The sequence below is a fragment of the Stenella coeruleoalba genome (assembly GCF_951394435.1).
Source record: "Stenella coeruleoalba genome assembly, chromosome: 10".
Taxonomy (NCBI): domain Eukaryota; kingdom Metazoa; phylum Chordata; class Mammalia; order Artiodactyla; family Delphinidae; genus Stenella; species Stenella coeruleoalba.
In genome coordinates this window covers 97,988,578-98,007,952 of record NC_137156.1, presented here as the reverse complement: position 1 = coordinate 98,007,952, position 19,375 = coordinate 97,988,578, and the positions used below count along the sequence as shown (strand labels likewise).

At 39.4% G+C, this 19,375-nt stretch overlaps 1 protein-coding gene across 10 annotated transcripts in view; it reads right to left on the bottom strand.

The window, feature by feature from the left end:
- FANCD2 (FA complementation group D2) overlaps window positions 1–19,375 on the bottom strand; it is a 56,792-nt gene that overhangs the window by 30,995 nt on the left and 6,422 nt on the right. For 7 of the 10 annotated variants that reach the window (XR_013830361.1, XM_079935819.1, XM_079935818.1 and 4 more), the window contains exons 7-18: window positions 18,655–18,707; window positions 15,857–15,935; window positions 14,677–14,801; window positions 12,789–12,876; window positions 12,138–12,242; window positions 10,664–10,764; window positions 10,144–10,252; window positions 9,882–9,917; window positions 5,729–5,872; window positions 3,704–3,838; window positions 2,382–2,513; window positions 573–683 (exon numbers count right to left, since the gene is read on the bottom strand). Coding sequence is in view for 8 of the 10 variants with exons in the window: in XM_079935819.1 (XP_079791945.1) it covers window positions 573–683; window positions 2,382–2,513; window positions 3,704–3,838; window positions 5,729–5,872; window positions 9,882–9,917; window positions 10,144–10,252; window positions 10,664–10,764; window positions 12,138–12,242; window positions 12,789–12,876; window positions 14,677–14,801; window positions 15,857–15,935; window positions 18,655–18,707 (1,218 nt within the window). In the remaining 2 variants the exon portion in view is untranslated. Of the gene's footprint in view, window positions 1–572; window positions 684–1,260; window positions 1,295–2,381; window positions 2,514–3,703; window positions 3,839–5,728; window positions 5,873–9,881; window positions 9,918–10,143; window positions 10,253–10,663; window positions 10,765–12,137; window positions 12,243–12,788; window positions 12,877–14,676; window positions 14,802–15,856; window positions 15,936–18,654; window positions 18,708–19,375 lie in introns of all 10 variants that reach the window. The other 3 variants (XR_013830362.1, XM_079935822.1, XM_079935821.1) reach the window with 3 other exon arrangements.

The following is a 19,375-nucleotide window of genomic DNA, read 5'->3' as shown; positions in this document are numbered from 1 at the left end:
GAATTTTGTACCATGAGTGTATATTACCCAGCCAATTAATTTTAGTTAAAAAAAAAAGTATTGGTTGTTCAAAGTCACAGGCCAGTATGGATTACTGCCACAAGGTGGCACTAAAGATATACAAGAGCTATGAGTTATGATTCCAACCTAATCTTTAGTTCTTTTGCCTGGCTTTTTCAATGAATGATGCCCACAAATGAGAGCAGGCCCAGATGGAGTTCACATTAGATGGAGATGTTCCTTAGGGAACAAGGGAATTCCCTGTGTCCCCGTGGCACTCAGTACAGTACCTGAGTGGCTTTTCTTACTCAGTTTCATAATTAGCTGATTACAGACTCATTTTCACCCTAACAGACTAAGCTCCTTGAGGGCAGGAGGTCTAATATATACCTATCATCTCAGTGCTTGGCACACAGTAGACACCTAATGTTTGTAGTAAGAAAAGAATAAACAAATGCTAGGACTACAGCTATGTACTCTATTCCTACCACTACACAGGCTGCAGTAATTTTGTTCAGCAAATTTCAATTGAAGAGGTTTAAAAGATTCTTTCTCAACACACTGCCTCTTACCTGGATGTGACTGCTGGCTTCATGCTGTTTGCTAAATGCCAGTGTGCTGAGAATATAGAAGAGTTTTCGTATTTGCTGGGGTGACATATTATCCAGATAGTCTAGTATGCCCTGGGACAAAATGCCAATGATGAGATTAGCAAGTAACATTTTTTTCCTTTAAATAAAAAAATTAAAATCCTCATAAGAGGCACACACAGATAGCCAAGCATCTGTTTCACAAAAGCTCCCGTTCTCTAAAACCATGCTCAGAGCCCAAAGGGTTGATGTTCTGCTTAGTCATGCTAACATACATCCTCCTAGTTCCCCTTTTCTTTTTTCTTTTTTTTTTTTTTTTTTTTGCAGTACACAGGCCTCTCACTGTTGTGGCCTCTCCCGTTGTGGAGCACAGGCTCCGGACGCGCAGGCTCAGCGGCCATGGCTCACGGACCCAGCCGCTCAGAGGCATGTGGGATCTTCCCGGACCGGGGCACGAACCCGTGTCCCCTGCATCGGCAGGTGGACTCTCAACCACTGCACCACCAGGGAAGCCCCTCCCCCTATTCTTTTTCTCCACACTTCTCTTTTTCTTAGTGAAAACAATATTCTGCCAAAAGTTATGTCTCTGACCTTATTTCTCAGCTTCTACTCCATGAATTACTTATTCATCCTCTACAGATACGGAAAGAGTCACAGGGGAACTACTTACTTTTTGACCTTGGGCAAAGCCTCAGTTTTCTCATCTGTAAAATGGGGATAACAGGGCCTACATAGTTATCTTTCAAAGCCCAGACTTGATTATGTCAAACCCTCATTATAAACCTGTAACAAGGGACTTCCCTGGTGGGGCAGTGGTTAAGAATTCGCCTGCCAATGCAGGGGACACGGGTTCGATCCCTGGTCCGGGAAGATCCCACATGCCACAGAGCAACTAAGCCTGTGCGCCACAGCTACTGAGCCTGCGCTCTAGAGTCCACGACCCACAACTACTGAAGTCCGCACGCCTAGAGCCCGTGCTCCGCAACAAGAGAAGCCACCACAATGAGAAGCCCACACACAGCAATGAAGAGTAGAGAAAGCCCACGTGCAGCAACGAAGACCCAACGCACTAAAAATAAATAAATGAATTAAAAAAAAAACACAATAACTTGTAACAAGCTCCCTCTTGTCCATAAAATACAGTTGCAACTCTTTAGCATAGTATTTAAGATCCTTCATAATCTGGCCCTGTCCTATGTCCTCATCTCCCACCAGCGCTCACCTTATCCTATCCGCCAACCATGCTAATCTACCTGTCATCCCTCAGGCACACCATGGACGTGGGTGGTGCCAATTTGCTTCTGTTCAAACTGTTCTCTGCCTAGATGTACTTCCCTTACTTTTTCTTGTCAAATCTCTATCCTTCAAGAATCACTCCAATGTTATTTCTTCTTTAAAGACTTCTCCAGTTAATTATTCCTGCTCTGGTATATCTACAGCACGTTATTAGAGAATTCATCATGTATTTATAGTGACTTACTTATGTGTCTTACTTTCTATCATCAAAGGCAAAGACTAACTTTTATATCCACAGCACCCAGAATAGAGCCTGGCACATGGTTAGGTAAAAACAAGTATTCACTGAATGAATTAATACAAAGATAGATGAGTTATTTTTTCTATTATTTGCCCCATCACCCTCACCTCCATTATCACCTGCTTCTACCAATTACAGTGCTCAATATCTAGAGTACAAAATAAATTGCTGTTAACTAACATAGATATCAGGTACCTCTCAAATATATGCAAGAAAAAAAAATGATTCAGTATGTCAATGGTAGGACTAAATACCTTCACAAAGACAGCATTCAGCCTCATAGCAGATGGGTTTAGAACTACCAAATCTAGGAGGACATCCAATGCAGTATCAACTTCAGCTTCGTTCCCACTGCAGATATGGGTCACCAGGGCACCAATCACTTCCTATACAGAGAAGAGTCAACAGGACAGTGTGAAGCTAAAATATGGTATGGTCATCTAAAGAGGTTCATGCCAGAGGCCATTCCAATCTCAACTTGGTTAAAATCCCAACCCACCCAATCCCATCATCTAATTCTATTAACTAGTTTTCATTAATGTTAGATTCAGGAGGTTTAGGATTATGTCACTCTAACAACACTACCATCCAGTCTTCACTTATTTCCCATAATTTACCAGTGAGCACTGTCTAAACCCTCCTGATTTTGCTCCCTGGCGTAGTCTTTTTCTTTTTCTCATATGGGTTAAATATTACCCATTAAGTTGTGGTTGTACTTAATCTATTGAAATTTACTGAAAAGGTAGCACTCAAGGAGCTAAAGGTTTTTATAAGTTAGACTTGTATGTTTCAAGTAAACATGGGTAATGATGTTGTCTCTACGACATTAAGATGATTCCCCCCAAAAGTTTTAGATGTCATTCTCCCTTTCCTTTATACTGCTGCTCCACACTGAGTCACATGGTTTTCTCGAGTGCAGTAGCTATCTCATGCCAGCTGAGTCTATAGTTCTGTTTTAAATTTAAAAAATTTTGTCTTCATTTTTAAAAGTTCCATTCAAATGTGCTTTAATGTTGTTAATAAAGGTACAGCATACATAAACAATATAAAATAAGACACTTTGTTTTCATAATCACTTTCCATAAGTACAGCCCTCCCTGACTGGATATGTGCTACTAAATTTGGCGTCCCGTGTTCATGGGAACAGGGTTAGGCCCTCAGGCATTTCTCCTTCATTTCTTTTCCACCACACTTTTTTCTAGAGAACAACTCCAGGATCAATTGGCAGTTGATTATTTAGAGCTAAGTTTAAAACTGCCATTACTGTACTCTGAAAATTGCACGATAACCCCAGCCCTTTAAGCCAATGTTTGTTTGAAGTTGACTGGAGCTGGACCTTATTTTAGACTCAGAGAATTTTAAAGCTCAAAACACAGAGTTAGATCCTCAAGTCCAATCTCATTTTGACACTAGGACTAGAATTAAGTTTTCCCAACTCCCAGTTCAGAGTTCTTTCTCCTTCAATGTCTTCCAAACAAGAAGAAATAAAAACATAAGATCACATGCAAGTCACCTGGAATTGCATTTCTTTCCTTTTCCCTGTTCCCTCCTTCCCAAAATAAACATTTCAACATACCTGCTGGCAGTAAGTGTCAAAAAAGTTAAATGCATATTTGTATAGGAGACTGCCAAACAAAATTATGCTCTGGTCTAGGGAGTGCAACAAACTCTGCGCCAGTGACAAAATGGATGGACAAATATCCTTAAGAACCTTGAGGAGGGAAGAGTAGAGAGAAATGAAGCTGTGGGAGAAACTTAGTTATCACAGCATCTACAGTTGCTATTGCTAACCCTATTAAGATGTCAGAGTTCTCCCCAATTCTCATTTTAACTTAAGGAACTTTAATCTTTGTTTTACTCAGAATAATCCTTCACCATTCTGAGTTTCTCTCAGGATCAGTGAGATTCAACGTACGGGTAAGAATTGACCTGTAAGCTCAAGGAAGTTAAACCACAAGCCTAATAGCTGGTAATCTGCTCCTATCTGCCCAGTTTGGAACTAGAATCCATATCTTCTAAATCCCAATTTCCTCACTTAATCATACTGCCTCCCTGGGGATATAGCAGGTCTCCTCTGCCTTGGTTATGATTTGAAATCAGTCTATAAGGTTCAATGCTAATTAAACTGATTTCTTTTAAAGAACATCAAGAGGAGAACTGATCATGTCCTACCAAGAAGGTAGTATAGGTGGACATTAATGGAACCAGAATAAATAATGAGTTGTTATGTCCAGTTTCTTTACTGATATCATCACAATTAAAACAAAATCTTAAATTAAGCACTGAAATGGGTATAATGCTTTACTGAGGAAAATGCAATAAAAATTATATATGGTTTCTGCCCTATGCAAAATTATAGCCCAAAACATGTATCATAGCAGAAATAAGCACAGAAAGAACTGTAAGATAAAATAATACAAACTTTAAATCCATTCCTAAATATAAAGTCTATTTATGTATGTATGTATGATGTATGTATGTACGTATCTATGGCTGCATTGGGTCTTTGTTGCTGCGCACAGGCTTTCTCTAGTTGCAGCGGGCGGAGGCTACTCTTTGTTGTGGTGTACAGGCTTCTCATTGTGGTGGCTTCTCTTGCTGTGGAGCTCGGGCTTTAGGCACGAGGGCTTCAGTAGCTGTGGCTTGCTGGTTCTAGAGCACAAGCTCCATAGTTGTGGCGCACGGGCTTAGTTGCTCCGTGGCATGTGGGATCTTCCTGGACCAGGGCTCGAATCCGTGTCCCCTGCATTGGCAAGTGGATCCTTAACCACTGTGCCACCAGGGAAGCCCATAAATATAAAGTCTTAAGACGCAGCTACATATTCTCATTAGTTCCTAAGTCAGGTCCTAAACCTCTGGTTCACCCAGTTTTCTAAGAAGCTATATACACTATTAATATCCTGAATATTCACCTGGAAAACACCATTCCTAGATTATAAAATTCCAATTCAAATGGTTTATATTTCAACAGGAATGATCATCTCAGGGTCATAGTGTTGAATGGCTAAACAGTGATGGTTCAATAGATACAAAATTACATCTCTATTAGCATTCCTCTGATCCTGTTATACTCAGGGGTTTTTAGAAACTACTTAAAAAAGGATACAGAAGGCAAGTTTATCAAAGTTGCAGATCATAGACAGCTAGACAATTAAAATGATTAACATAAAATTAAGATTCAAAAGTCTCAATGGGCTTGAACAATGGGCTGAAACTAAGATGACGTTTTATAAGGGAGCTGTAAAGTTTTCTATTCTAGGTTAAAAATAAAGTTATATAAATATGTCATTAGAAGACCTGAATTGCAATATTTCCTATAAAAAAAGAATTCGGGGTTTGAGTCTAGTAAGTTCAACATAAACCAATTTTGTGACTTTTTTGCTAAAAAGATGAAAACCGATCTTAGTTTGATTTGATTAACATTATAATGTCTCAATCAAGGTAAGTAATAATCCTACTATGTTTTGAAATATACTGAGCTCCCTGCCAAACATCTACACCCAGCAAAGCTGGTGGTGTCATCATTCCCACACTGGGTAGGAAAGGTTAAAACGACCTCTCTAAAACTTTAAGACTGATGCTGTCTTATTCTGACACTTACCAAGTAATGAATATAGAATGTACTCTGTAGCAGCTGTTCTTGAAAGCAGCCTGATCGAATCTTATTTCTTAGCACCCTCTCAATGCACTTCTTTGTCTGAGTGTTGGTGCTATAGATGATGAAAAGCATTGCCAGGTCAAGAACCTGTTGTCAATAAATATGCAACAACATGAAAACAGTTTAATAAATCAGTACATTTACTACAACAAAACAGCAGCTCTCAACTTTTTCCCATTAAAACAAAGAATACTCATTTGCTCAACATACTCTCATGGGAGTACCTATGTTTTCATAAAACCCAGAAATATTTTTCAGAGCAATAAAGTGCCACAACTATTAACCACTGGTACCTTTTAAAAAAATATTGGAATACAAGCAAAAGTAGTATTATTACAGAAATAACTTTGAATAGCTTCACATTTATTATGGAAAAAAAGATTAAGTCACTTGCCAACTTCACTATAAATTTTCATTATTATTAGGAAAATTACTTTGTGAAAAGTTGGAGAGTCTGTAAATGTCTGTCAATATGAAAAAGATTATAAAAATTATGATGGTCATTTTCAGCATATTATATGGCCATTAAAAATGAGATAGGGGACTTCCCTGGTGGCGCAGTGGTTAAGAATCAGCCTGTCAATGCAGGGGACACGGGTTTGAGCCCTGGTCTGGGAAGATCCCACATGCTGCAGAGCAACTAAGCCCGTGCACCACAACTACTGAAGCCCTCACGCATAGAACCTATGCTCCGCAACAAGAGAAGCCACCGTAATGAGAAGCCCATGCACCACAACAAAGACCCATCGCAGGCAAAAATAAATAAATAAATAAATAAATTTATTTATTTAAAAAAAAGAGAGAGAGAGAGAGATAGGCTAGAGACTTCCCTGGTGGTCCAGCGGTTAAGACTCCATGCTTCCAATGCAGGGGGCGCGGGTTTGACCCCTGGTAAGGAAACAGATCTTACATGCCATGTGGTGTGCCCCCCAAAAATATTTTTTTTAATTAAACAATAAAAAAATATTTTAAAAAATGAGATAAGATATATTTTTTGACAGACATTCACGACATATTGTGAAGCAAAAGAAAGCAACCTGCAATAATCATAGTAATTCTATTTTTGTAAAAACAATATACAAGTACAAATATGTATAAAAGTGAGTGTGCCTGCACTTGCACACACATACAACTTGTATATGAATAGGAAAAAAATCTGGAAGAATGATTATCCATGAAGAGTGGCACAGAGAGTGGAGGTAAACTTTATTTTACACATATTTAGATTACTTGTGGGGTTTTTTTCTCCACAATTAGCTTGTATTACCTATGTTTAAAAAAAAAAAAGAGGGACTTCCCTGGCTGTCCAGTGGTTAAGAATCTGCCGTCCAACGCAGGGGATGCAGGTTCGATCTGTGGTCGGGGAGCTAAGATCCCATATGCCACAGGGCAACTAAGCCCGCGTGCCGCCAAGTACTGAGCCCAATGCGCTCTAGAGCCCATGCGCCACAACTACTGAGCCTGCACACCACAACCAGAGAGCCCAAGGGCTGCAACTACTGAGCCTGTGTGCTAAAACTAGAGAGAAGACTGCACAACGCAACAAAAGATCCCACATGCCGCAACTAAGACCTGACATAGCCAAATAAATAAATAAAGAGTTACAGCTGTCAAGTAACAGAAAAATATTTTTTAAAAAAGAGAGATGGGCTTCCCTGGTGGCGCAGTGGTTGAGAGTCCGCCTGCCGTGCCCCGGTCCGGGAAGATCCCACATGCCCGTGAGCCATGGCCGCTGAGCCTGCGCGTCCGGAGCCTGTGCTCCGCGACAGGAGAGGCCACAACAGTGAGAGGCCCGCGTACCACAAAAAAAAAAAAAAAAAGAGAGAGAGAGAGAGAGAGAGACAGAGAGAGAGACAGAAAGACAGAGAAGTTAAAAAGTCAAGCAAGACAAAAAAGAAAAACACAAATTACTTGGAACTCACACAACTCAAAAGGAAAAAACCAAACAATCCAATTAAAAGATGGACAGGGAATCTGAATAGAAATTTTTCCAAAGAAGACATACAGATAGCCAACCTCCATGTAACGATGCTCAACATAACTAATCATCAAGGAAACGTAAATCAAAACCACAATGAGATATCACTTTGCACCTGTTAGAACAGCTATCATCAAAAGGACAAAAAATAACATATGTTGGCAAGGATGTAGAGAAGAGGGAACCCTTGTGCACTGTTGGTGGAAATGTAAATTGATGCAACCACTACGGAAAAAGGTATGGTGGTTCCTCAAAAAAATAAAAATAGAACTACTATAGATCCAGCAATTCCACTTCTGGCTACGTATCTGAAGAAAACAAAAAACACTAATTCACAAAGATATCTGCACCCCATGTTCATTAGAACATTATTTACAATAGCCAAGACATGGAAACAACCCAAGTGTCCATTGATGGAATGGATAAAGAAAATGTGATATAAACACACACACTCTCTCTAGAATATTATTCAACCATAAAAAAGAACGAATCTTGCTATTGGCAACAACATGTATGAACACTGAAGGCATTATGCTAAGTGAAATAAGTCAGACAGAGAAGGACAAATAGTGTATGATTTCAATTATATGTGGAATCTAAAAACTAAAACAAAAATGAACTCACAAATACAGAGAACAGATTGGTGGTTGCCAGAGGTAGGGGTAGGGAGTTGGTAGGGAGTTGGTAAAGGGGGCCAAAAGGTACACATTTCAGTTATAAAATAAATAAGTCATGGGGGTGTAATGTACAGCATGGTGAATATAGTTAATAATACTGTATTGCACATCTGAAAGTTACTAAGCGAGTAGACCTTAAAAGTTCTCATCACAAGTAAAGAAAATGGTAGCTATGTATGGTGATGGACATTAACAACGTATTGTGGTGATCATTTTGCAATATATACAAGTAACAGATCATTACATTGTACACCTGAAACTAATATAAAATGTCAATTATATCTCAATTAATGAGAAAAGATATTTTAATAAATGTTAGATGTTCTAATTAATAAAAGCAAAAACAATAAATTACTTGAGACATCCCTTCACTGAAGGCCCAACTCAGACACCAAAATTCTGACAGATTATAGCAGAACACAATACAGTTATTAAAAATGACAATGAAAGGACTGCCCTGGCAGTCCAGTGGTTAAGACTCCATGCTCCCAATCCGGGGGCATGGGTTCAATCCCCGGTTGGGGAAGATCCTGCATGTGGCATGGCGTGGCCGAAAAAAAAAAAAAAGACAATAAATATAATGCAGAAGCATGCAAAATGTTTATGACACAATGTGAAGAGAAAAAAAATCAGAATACAAAATTATATTTATACAATGATCAGAAATCTGTAAAAACAGCTATGCAGGAGGTCAAGGGTTATGCAATAATAAAACCGTTGTCTTAGATGTTCTGATTCCCTACCCACCCTCAACCTGGCAACCACAAAAAATTATTGAGTTTTTCATTGTTTCATTCAGTATCACAGCAGCTTTTAAAATAGTCATCTAACAACTGGATAATCCAACTAACAAAACTCTACAAAACAAGAGATTCCAACTAAAGAAAATCCTTAAAGGGAACCAATCAGTACACAAGAAATTCAATCATCTGTCTTCTTGACTGAAGAAAGTATCTCCAGATTTAAGACAGATTCAGTACCACTGCCCTGAGAGTAGATGGAATATTTGATTCAGTTCTGTCAGGTAAAGGAAAGTGAAACATGAAATGCCACTATCTTGACAATTCCATGTGGTGGGAGGAAGGGCAATCAGACAGACAGAGGGGCCTGAATACCTAACTCATGACCCAGGCGACTCTAGTTCTCACCTCCTCATGGGAGGGGGACTCAGCTTCTTTGACTGCAACTCATTATGCCTGCTTGGAATGTTACTATTTCCCCTTATGGATATTTTATTTCATTTTATTGCCAGAATAAAGACCATCTGGCAAGTCACCCCTTCAGATCATCTTCCTCAGGCAGCTAATGTTTATTAGAGCAGCTACAAAAGTCACAGAAGGGATGACTGGAAGGAGCCAGAGGAAACAGCAGGAAGGAAAGCCAGCCAATATCACTAATTTTACATCTGTAAGACTTAAAATTCATAGTACATGAACAGTACCTTGTGTTCCGACACTGAGGTGGTGTTTTCAATTGCCTGCAAAAACAAGGGTTACAAAAATATTACAACACATAAGAACATTTTTCGCCTTATTCAGCATGCTCTGTTCTCTGATCTGAGAACCAATCTGCCCATCTGGCAACCATCATCTATTATTTCTACTCGACTGACTTTTAAGACTTTTATTTCAACCTACCTTTACTTACATATCTGTCACTGATTGCCACCCATTTCTTCCTCAATGTTTAAAGATCTCACTCACCTTAATCCAGGCTTCTGAAATGATTTTCTCATATCTAACAGCTGACTTTATTACATCAAAGAGAAGAATAACACAGTCTTGACCGCTGTTTTCTTGATTTCCTGAAGAACTACATGTAGCAGAGGGAAAAAAAAATCATTCTTCCACTTACCACAGAGGAACCTGTAAGATCTGGGTTCCTGCTTACTAGCCACGTGCCTTAAAACAAGTCACAACTTCATGTGTACACTGAAGTAAAACTGTACTAGTAAAACTGTACTGCAGTCTATCTGGAATTGATCTGCAGAGCAAAGGGAGTACGTACACGTACACACACACACACACACACACACACACACACAGATACTTATACATAGAATTATGATTTGAAAAACTGTATAGTAGTACACAATTGTAATACTACTACCACTATTTGTAGTTGTTAAGTATTAAGATCTTCTGTCCGGGATTCAGAATAAACGTCAGAAAACTTTCCTTGCCTATGTGAGAAAAACAGTGATAACTTTCCATGAGTTTATACCTTTTTTGTCCTTTATTTTTCACCTTGCTTTGAGAAGCCTGCAACAACGATGGCAAAATACAATGCTGCAGATCCAATTTCTCCCGAAGCTCAGAAATTACCTACGGCAAATAAATATTAGCTATGTGTTCTGCTCATTCACAGCAGATAGGCACAATCTATTCTTTCAATAGAAAAACCATAACATTTTCCTGAAAGACTGAGGAAGAAGAATTATTAAATTAAATGTAATGTCAGGACTTCCCTGGTGATCCAGTGGTTGAGAATCCACCTTCCATTGCAGGGGACACAGGTTTGATCTCTGGTCAGGGAAGTAAGATCCCATATGTCACAGGGCAGCTAAGCCTGTGCGCCCAACTACTGAGCCCACACACCCTGGAGCCTGTGCATCACAACCACAGAGAAGCCCACGTGCCCCAAGAGAAGAGCCCACGTGCCACAACGAAAGATCCTATGTGCTGCAACTAAGACCTGACACAGACAAAAATATATAAAGTGTTTTACTTACTTAATTAAATGTATTGTTAAACAAGGCATTTTGAAAAAGGCAGCTGATGAAAATAGCTAATGTGAGTATAGTATGCCATGCTCTTTACTTTTTTTATTATTTTTTAAAATATTTATGGGCTTCCCTGGTGGCGCAGTGGTTGAGAGTCCACCGGCTGATGCAGGGGACATGGGTTCGTGCCCCGGTCCGGGAGGATTCCACATGCCGCAGAGCGGCTGGGCCCGTGAGCCATGGCTGCTGAGCCTGTGCGTCCAGAGCCCGTGCTCCGCAACGGGAGAAGCCACAACAGTGAGAGGCCCGCGTACCGCAAAAAAAAAAAAAAAAAAAAAAATTTATTATTTTTGGTTGCATCAGGTCTTAGTTGTGGTATGCAGGATCTTTTGTTGCAGCATGTAGGATCTTTCGTTGTGGCGTGTGGGCTTCTCTCTAGCTGTGGTGCTCGGGCTCCAGAGTGCATGGGCTCTGTAGTTGTGGCACTCGGGCTCTGTAGTTGTGGCACATGGGCTTTCTAGTTGTGGTGCGTGGGCTCAGCAGTTGTGGCACATGGGCTTAGCTGCCCCGTGGCACATGGGATCTTAGTTCCCCAACAGGGATTGAACCCATGTCCCCTGCATTGGAAGGTGTATTCATAACCACTGGACCACCAGGGAAGTCCCTGTCATGCTCTTTAAAATTTCAGAATTCCTTCAGGCATTACACTGAAATAGCAAATATAACCTGTAGTAGCTTATATAGAACAAGTCTGGCTAGTAGCTCCATTCTCTCCCCTGCTGGATTAATCACCATTATCAATTAGTTTCGGGACAGAGATGAGCAATTTGAACCGATTAATTTAAATAATTTATCTTGATGTATCTTCCTCAAGGTTAGTCTTTTTTTGACTTCTGAGTTTCACAAGGGCACCACTGCTATCCCCTGTACTCTCTAGGATCTAGCTGCCTACAGTGCTGGGAAACAGTAGGGTACCTCAAGTGCATCCGTGGCTCTCATGGAATGAAGAATGAACTTGATGATCATAGGTAGATCATCCAACATGACAGATGACAGCTTACCCATCACTAACTGGCGGACCTAAACATAAAAAGCACAAAAACCTTACATATTTTCATGTTAATGCCTCAATCTAGTACTGACTCGTTAGGTAAAATCAGAAAAATTATTTCTCTCACTCAGTTTTCTCACTTGTAATTTTGGAAGAAAAACGTCTCATTTTATTTTTTTTTCCAAATTACAAGCTTTCAATTTTTAACGCTACAGCTTCTTCAAAAACAGACAGGTGATAAACATGAAAGTCTTCTTCTCTTAATTTTGGAGTCTGAATTTTCCACTGGCTAGAGGAAGGCATAAAAAGTTGTTATTCTTATGGGAGCAGTTGGTAACTATACAGGCAATACAGAAGATTTCCACTAAAACACACTGATTAAAAATGAGCAGTTAATCTATCATAGTATGGCATATGAAATTCACTGAAAAGAAAAAAGAGAGCAAACGTCATTCAGCATTGTTTCAAAATGAAATTTTCATTATATACGATTGGTCCAAGGCAATGACTAATTGACACTGGTTCTGGGAAGCAAGCAAGCTGGCACTCTTTCTGGAGAGCAGAGTCCTCCCTACCTTAGTCAGGAGCTTCGGCTCAAGTTGGAGGCTAGAGAGGACATCCAGGATTGGGACAGTGAGCAAAGTATTCTCTGTTAGAAGGTCACTGTGAATAGGAGAAAGAGAGAAGTTGTGCAAATTTTAACAGAGCTGGGCAAATAATGATGGGAAAATCACTCAAGGTATAGGAAGAGAGGATATACTTAGTTCCAATTAAATTCTATTTATAGTATGTTTCATTAACATTCTCTTGGTTTAAAAAAAAATGCTCATTTTGAAAAATTCAAACAATAAACAAAGCAGAAACAAGAAGCCCTACCTTATCATCCCCACTACTCAGAGGAAACCACTACTGAGTTTAGTATATATCCTTCCTGAGAAAAGGAAAAAGAAAACCTACAACAATTACAATGAAGTGTGATAAACATGATAGACGTTAAGTAGTAGGGTTCTACAGTAGCACACAGTAGAGAAGGACAGTGATGGATCCTAAGAAAAGGTTATACAAAAGGACAAGCAGGCAAAGTGGGGTATATACAGTGCTATACACAGAAGGAGCATCCTGCCCAAAAGCACAAAAGCAAGAAATCACTGGACATTTTTGGAGACAGCTTTACAGACAACTATAGAAAAGGAGGTATAACAAATTGGAAGTTTTTAACTACTTCTAGGATAAATACATGGTTGCATTAAAACAGAAATAAAATTATGTAGTGATGTTGTTCTCCTCTTCTTCATTATTGCCCTATCAATTAGTATTTTTCACGTAAACGTTAGTAAGCAATGGATGTCTGCAATAGATCTGACACAGCAATGTGCATTAGAATGAATCATTTAGGGACCAAAGAAGTTGATGTTTAATAATCTCCACAAACTATGTGGATGTGCAGTCAAGATGGAGGACACCCTTGGATAGAGAAAATGTTAACAAAACAAAGGAATAATGTTTATGTCTCTGCAGACCAAATTTATACACCTAATCCTAAGCCAGACTTCATATTCATGACAGATACACAGGTCTACTCAAATATATACTCATTATTAGAAAAGAAAGTATATGGATCTACTCAAATATACACTCATTGGGGCTTCCCTGGTGGCACAGTGGTTAAGAATCCGCCTGCCATTGCAGGGGACACGGGTTCGAGCCCTGGTCTGGGAAGATCCCACATGCCGTGGAGCAACTAAGCCCGTACGCCACAACTACTGAGCCTGCGCTCTAGAGCCCGCAAGCCACAACTACTGAGCCCGCGTGCCACTACTACTAAAGCCCGCACACCTAGAGTCTGTACTCTGCAGGAAGAGAAGCCACCACAATGAGAAGCCCACGCACTGCAATGAAGACGCAACACAGCCAAAAATAAATAAATAAATAAAATTTAAAAACCAGGGACTTCCCTGGTGGCGCAGTTGTTAAGAATCCACCTGCCAATGCAGAGGACACGGGTTTGATCACTGGTCCAGGAAGATCCCACGTCGTGGAGCCACTAAGCCCACATGCTGCAACTACTGAGCCCACGCACCACAACTACTGAAACCTGTGCACTCTAGGGCCCATGTGCCACAACTACTGAGCCTGTGTGCTGCAACTACTGAAGCCTGCGTGCCTAGAGCCTGTGCTCAGCAACAAGTGAAGCCACCGCAATGAGAAGCCCGTGCACCGCAACGAAGAGTAGCCCCCACTCGCCACAACTAGAGAAAGCCCATGCGCAGCAACAAAAACACAATGCAGCCAAAAAAAACCACTCATTATTAGAAAAGCAAGTCAAATTCCACACCCTAGAAAGATGGGTATCATCCTCTTTTATAAAAAAAAGAAACACATTATTACTACTCTTTTTATACTGCAGTGATAAGGCTCCCAAAGTGAAGTCTTGCTTAAGATGCCAACGAGGTGCTTACCCACCTGAGTTCTTTCCCCACATCAGCATGCTGGGAATCCCCTAGGATCTCAGGTAGGCTGGTGACAAAGTCATGCTGCAGGTACACTGGAGCAATACTGATTAGCTGCATGATCTTGGTGGTGAGATCCTGCAGTGGAGGAGACTATTAGAATTGTAACATTACCCAGAATAGAGAAAGACCTCCTACTCATGAAATGTAGAGCTGGAATTATTTTGTGTACAGTACGACAACTACACACACACTCAAGCTCAAAGCCTAAAATCAGAGAGGCAAGTGACCCAGAGATTTTCACACATGAGATGGTACATAGAAAAAAAATAAGCTGGATGTCATATTATTTAATACTTTTTTTTCTTTCTTTTTTTTTAAATTTTTTGGCTGCACCGAGCAGCTTGTGAGACATTAGTTCCCCGACCAGGGATTGAACCTGGGCCCCTGGCAGGGAGAGTGCAGAGTCTTAACCACTGGACTACCAGGGAAGTCCAACAATTGGGGGCTCTTTTGCTTTTTTTTTTTCCCGTTTCTACTGTCTTTATTTCACTTAATCTTCACAACTGTATTCCCATTTTTAAAATGTAGGGGGTATGTGTTGCTCAAAGATACACAATTAATAAGTGGCAGACCCAAAATTCCAGCCCAGATGAGATTCCAAAACTCATGTTCTTCCAAATAAAGATTTAGCCTTTGAATGTCTGACAAAAATTAGTAGAATGATTTAAGAACTCTGAAAAGAAATGGGCCTTAAGCAACAGGCTCAAAACAGATTCAACTTTACCAAGGTGCTTAATAACAAGTAACATAAACCCAAAGAAATCTTCCTCAATATGTAATTAAAGTAACACATTTGCAGTGAAGTAGGATGGTTTTGGATCTCATTGCTTTTGAGAAATAAAACATAATAATAATCTCTGTACTTTGAGAAGTTAATGAATTCCTTCCAAATATTTATTTAATAAATGACATCCAGTCATCATAATTAGATACACTTCTTATTTTAGAGAAATTTAATGGGTGAAATAACCATGGTTTTCAAATTATTAAAGCTAAAAAAGATAATGGATAGAAAAATATGAATTCTTTGTTTAGAAAGGAAAAAATATCATGCAAATGCCAAAAGTTTGGTTAAGTGTGGAAAACACACTCTCTATAAATCCAAGAGACAGAAAAAGTCCCCAACATACCTTACTATCCACAACTCTGTCAAGCCACTTCAGTTGATTGATGATGAGTCGAGGCATGCTGAGTCCATCACTGTTCACGCTGAATGTTAGGATGGATGAGAAGTCAGGAAAGTAGCCTTTCTGACTTACACAGCAGCAAGCATTAATACTGCATATAACATTTCAGCCATTCAGTTAACATTTACTAAACACTTACCATGCGTTGCACACTGTGCTAAACACACAGGTAATACAAAAAAAGCATGAGACATATGCTTATGTATGTTGAGAAAGATGTCTGGAGGAAGACGCACTAAACTGTTAGTGGCTATATCTGGGGAGGGTTTAGAGAGGGGAAGAAAAGCCTGGAGAGTATCTCTTAAAATATATGAACAATTAAAAAAAATAAACGTAACAAACTTTAACAAATTGAGTAAGATAAATTGTTTTTAAAGGTAAACAATGGGGACTTCCCTGGTGGTGCAGTGGTTAAGAATCCGCCTGCCAATGCAGGGGACACGGGTTCGAGCCCTGGCTCGGGAAGGTCCCACATGCCGCAAAGCAACTAAGCCCGTGTGCCACAACTACTGAGCCTGCACTCTAGAGCCCGCGAGCCACAACTACTGAGCGTGTGCGCCTAGAGCCCGTGCTCTGCAGCAACAGAAGCCACCGCCATGAGAAGCCCACGCACCGCAACAAAGAGTAGCCCCTGCTCGCGGCAACTAAAGAACGCCTGCTCACAAGGCCCAAAGCCGCCAAAATAAATTAAAAAATAAATTAAATAAAGTTTAAAACTAAATAAATAAATAAAATAAGAGGTTAAAAACTAATTACATCAATTTGATAAAGTACCAAAAAATGCAAGTAATTTTTACCACTATGGAAACAGAAGATTTTCAGATTTAGACTATGTCAAAGTACTGAAAACCATTTATGGATGCAGAGAAGTTGGCTCAGTATTAGTATTATCATTAATATAACAATACTTATTAATAATCATTAATATAATAAATTATTATAAATAACTTTCTAGTATTATTTCCCCTAAAATGACAGTCTCTGCCTTCTTCCCAGCCTCCTATATCTAACTTTTGGACCACCTCCAGCTCCTCTTCTTGACAGCATTCTCAGTCTTTGTTTACTATAGACAAATTTAACTGCTAAAAAAGACTTAGCCAGGACACAAAGCATAGTGCATGCCATTCAGGCAAATCATAAATTTCTAAAGATAAATCTTCAAGTTTACTATTGTTACATACAAGACCTAGAAGCAGCACATATTATAAAGGAGGAAATAAAAATTACCTAAATCCTCTCTCCCAGAGAGGTCCACCATTGATATACATGCGTATATGTATCTATGTAAATGTGTATGTATGTATTTAACAAAATACTGAGTGGAACTGTAAATACTGATTTGTAGCCTGTTTTTTCAATTAATGCATGGTATTAAATAATCCTCTTTATAATTGTTAATGTCCACATGATATTGCATTATGTGGATATACCTAATTTACTTAACCAATCTCCTATAGTTGAATATCTCAGTTTACAATTTTTGTTACTTTAAACAGTAATATTATTCATTACTGTTTTCATTCATAGGTATTGCCTTAGGATAAATTTGGAGGCATGGCTGAACATTAAAGGGTATGCAAAATCTTAGGTTTTGATACACACAACCTACTGCCCTTCAGAGTAATTACACTGCTTTATATGTTTACCAGTGATATATGAGCAGCCTGTTCATCGCACTCAACAAGGGAGATCCTTTGCGAGGGAAAAAAATTCTATTTATTGTTTGAAATTGTTGTATTTGATTATTAATGAACTTGAGCATTAAAAAAAAGTGTTTAATGCTCTCATATTTCTTCTCCATGAATTGTCTATTCATGACCTTTATGTACTTATCTGTTAGGCTGTTCTTTTTTTCTCTTATTTTTTTATTATTACTATTTTTAATTAAATTTATTTATTTTTATTTTTGGCTGCATTGGGTCTCGTTGCTGCACGCAGGCTTTCTCTAGTTACGGTGAGCGGGGGCTACTCTTCATTGCAGTGCGCGGGCTTATCATTGCAGTGGCTTCTCTTGTTGCGGAGCATGGGCTCTAGGTGTGCGGGCTTCAGTAGTTGTGGCACGTGGGCTCAGTAGTTGTGGCTGGCGGGCTCTAGAGTGCAGGCCCAGTAGTTGTGGCCCACGGGCTTAGTTGCTCTGCGGCATGTGGGATCTTCTCGGACCAGGGCTTGAACCCACGTCCCCTGCATTGGCAGGCGGATTCTTAGCCACTGCGCCACCAGGGAAGTCCCTTAGTTATTTTTTAAAGTAAAAAAGAAATAAAAAAAAGAAAAGTAAAAAAGAATTTTTTGGGGGGGGCCACAGCACGCAGCTTGCAGGATCTCAGTTCCCCCGATCAAGGATCAAAGCCAGGCCCCAAGAGAGTGAAAGCCCGGAATCCTACCCACTGGACCGCCAGGAAATTCCCTTAAAGTAAATTTTTAAAAATGGTAGCTCATATGCAGTATAAAATTGAAAAGGTAAAGAACAGTATTCAGAGAATATATAACTCCAGCCAAGTGGCTCCACTCCTGGGAGACAACCACTATTACCAGTTTAGTGTGTATCCTAGGAATACATGGACATATAAATAGATGAAATTTCAAAGAAAGTCACCCCAGTAAAACTTCAGTAGTCATTTAAGAATCTGGAGGCATAATAAATATGATCTTCAGACATACCAATGATGCTTCAGAGCAACCTTTTCAGAGAGAAACCTAAGTACACCAGGGTACTTTGAGCATTCCAGAGTAACTCCACTTACTTTTTGAAAATAAATTCTGGCAACTTTTCAAATAAGATGTTGATAATGGCAGGCTAAAAAAGAAGACATAGGGAGTTAGGAGATTGTCTCGAAATGTACAACAGAAATGTATAATTAGCTGTAATTCTCTCCAACAAGAGTTCTTGGAGGAAAAACCCTGCCTAATTGAAATCCTCATTATAAGAATGTCCACCTGGTGGGAATGTAAATTGATACAACCAATATAGAGAACAGTATGGAGGTTCCTTAAAAAACTAAAAATAGAACTATCATATGACCCAGCAATCCCATTACTGGGCATATACCCTGAGAAAACCATAATTCAAAAAGAGTCATGTACCACAATGTTCATTGCAGCAGTATTTACAATAGCCAGGACATGGAAACAACCTAAATGTCCACTGACAGAGGAGTGGATAAAGAAGATGCGGCACATACATACAATGGAATATTAATGAGGCATAAAAAGAAACAAAATTGAGTTATTTGTAGTGAGGTGGATGGACCTAGAGTCTGTCATTCATAGTGAAGTCAGTCAGAAAAACAAATACTGTATGCTAACACATATATATGGAATCTAAAAAAATATATATATGGTTCTAATGTACCTAGTGGCAGGACAGGAATAAAGACACAGAGGTAGAGAATGTATGTGAGGACACGGGGAGGGGGAAGGGTAAGCTGGGATGAAGTGAGAGAGTGGCATGTACTTATATTACAA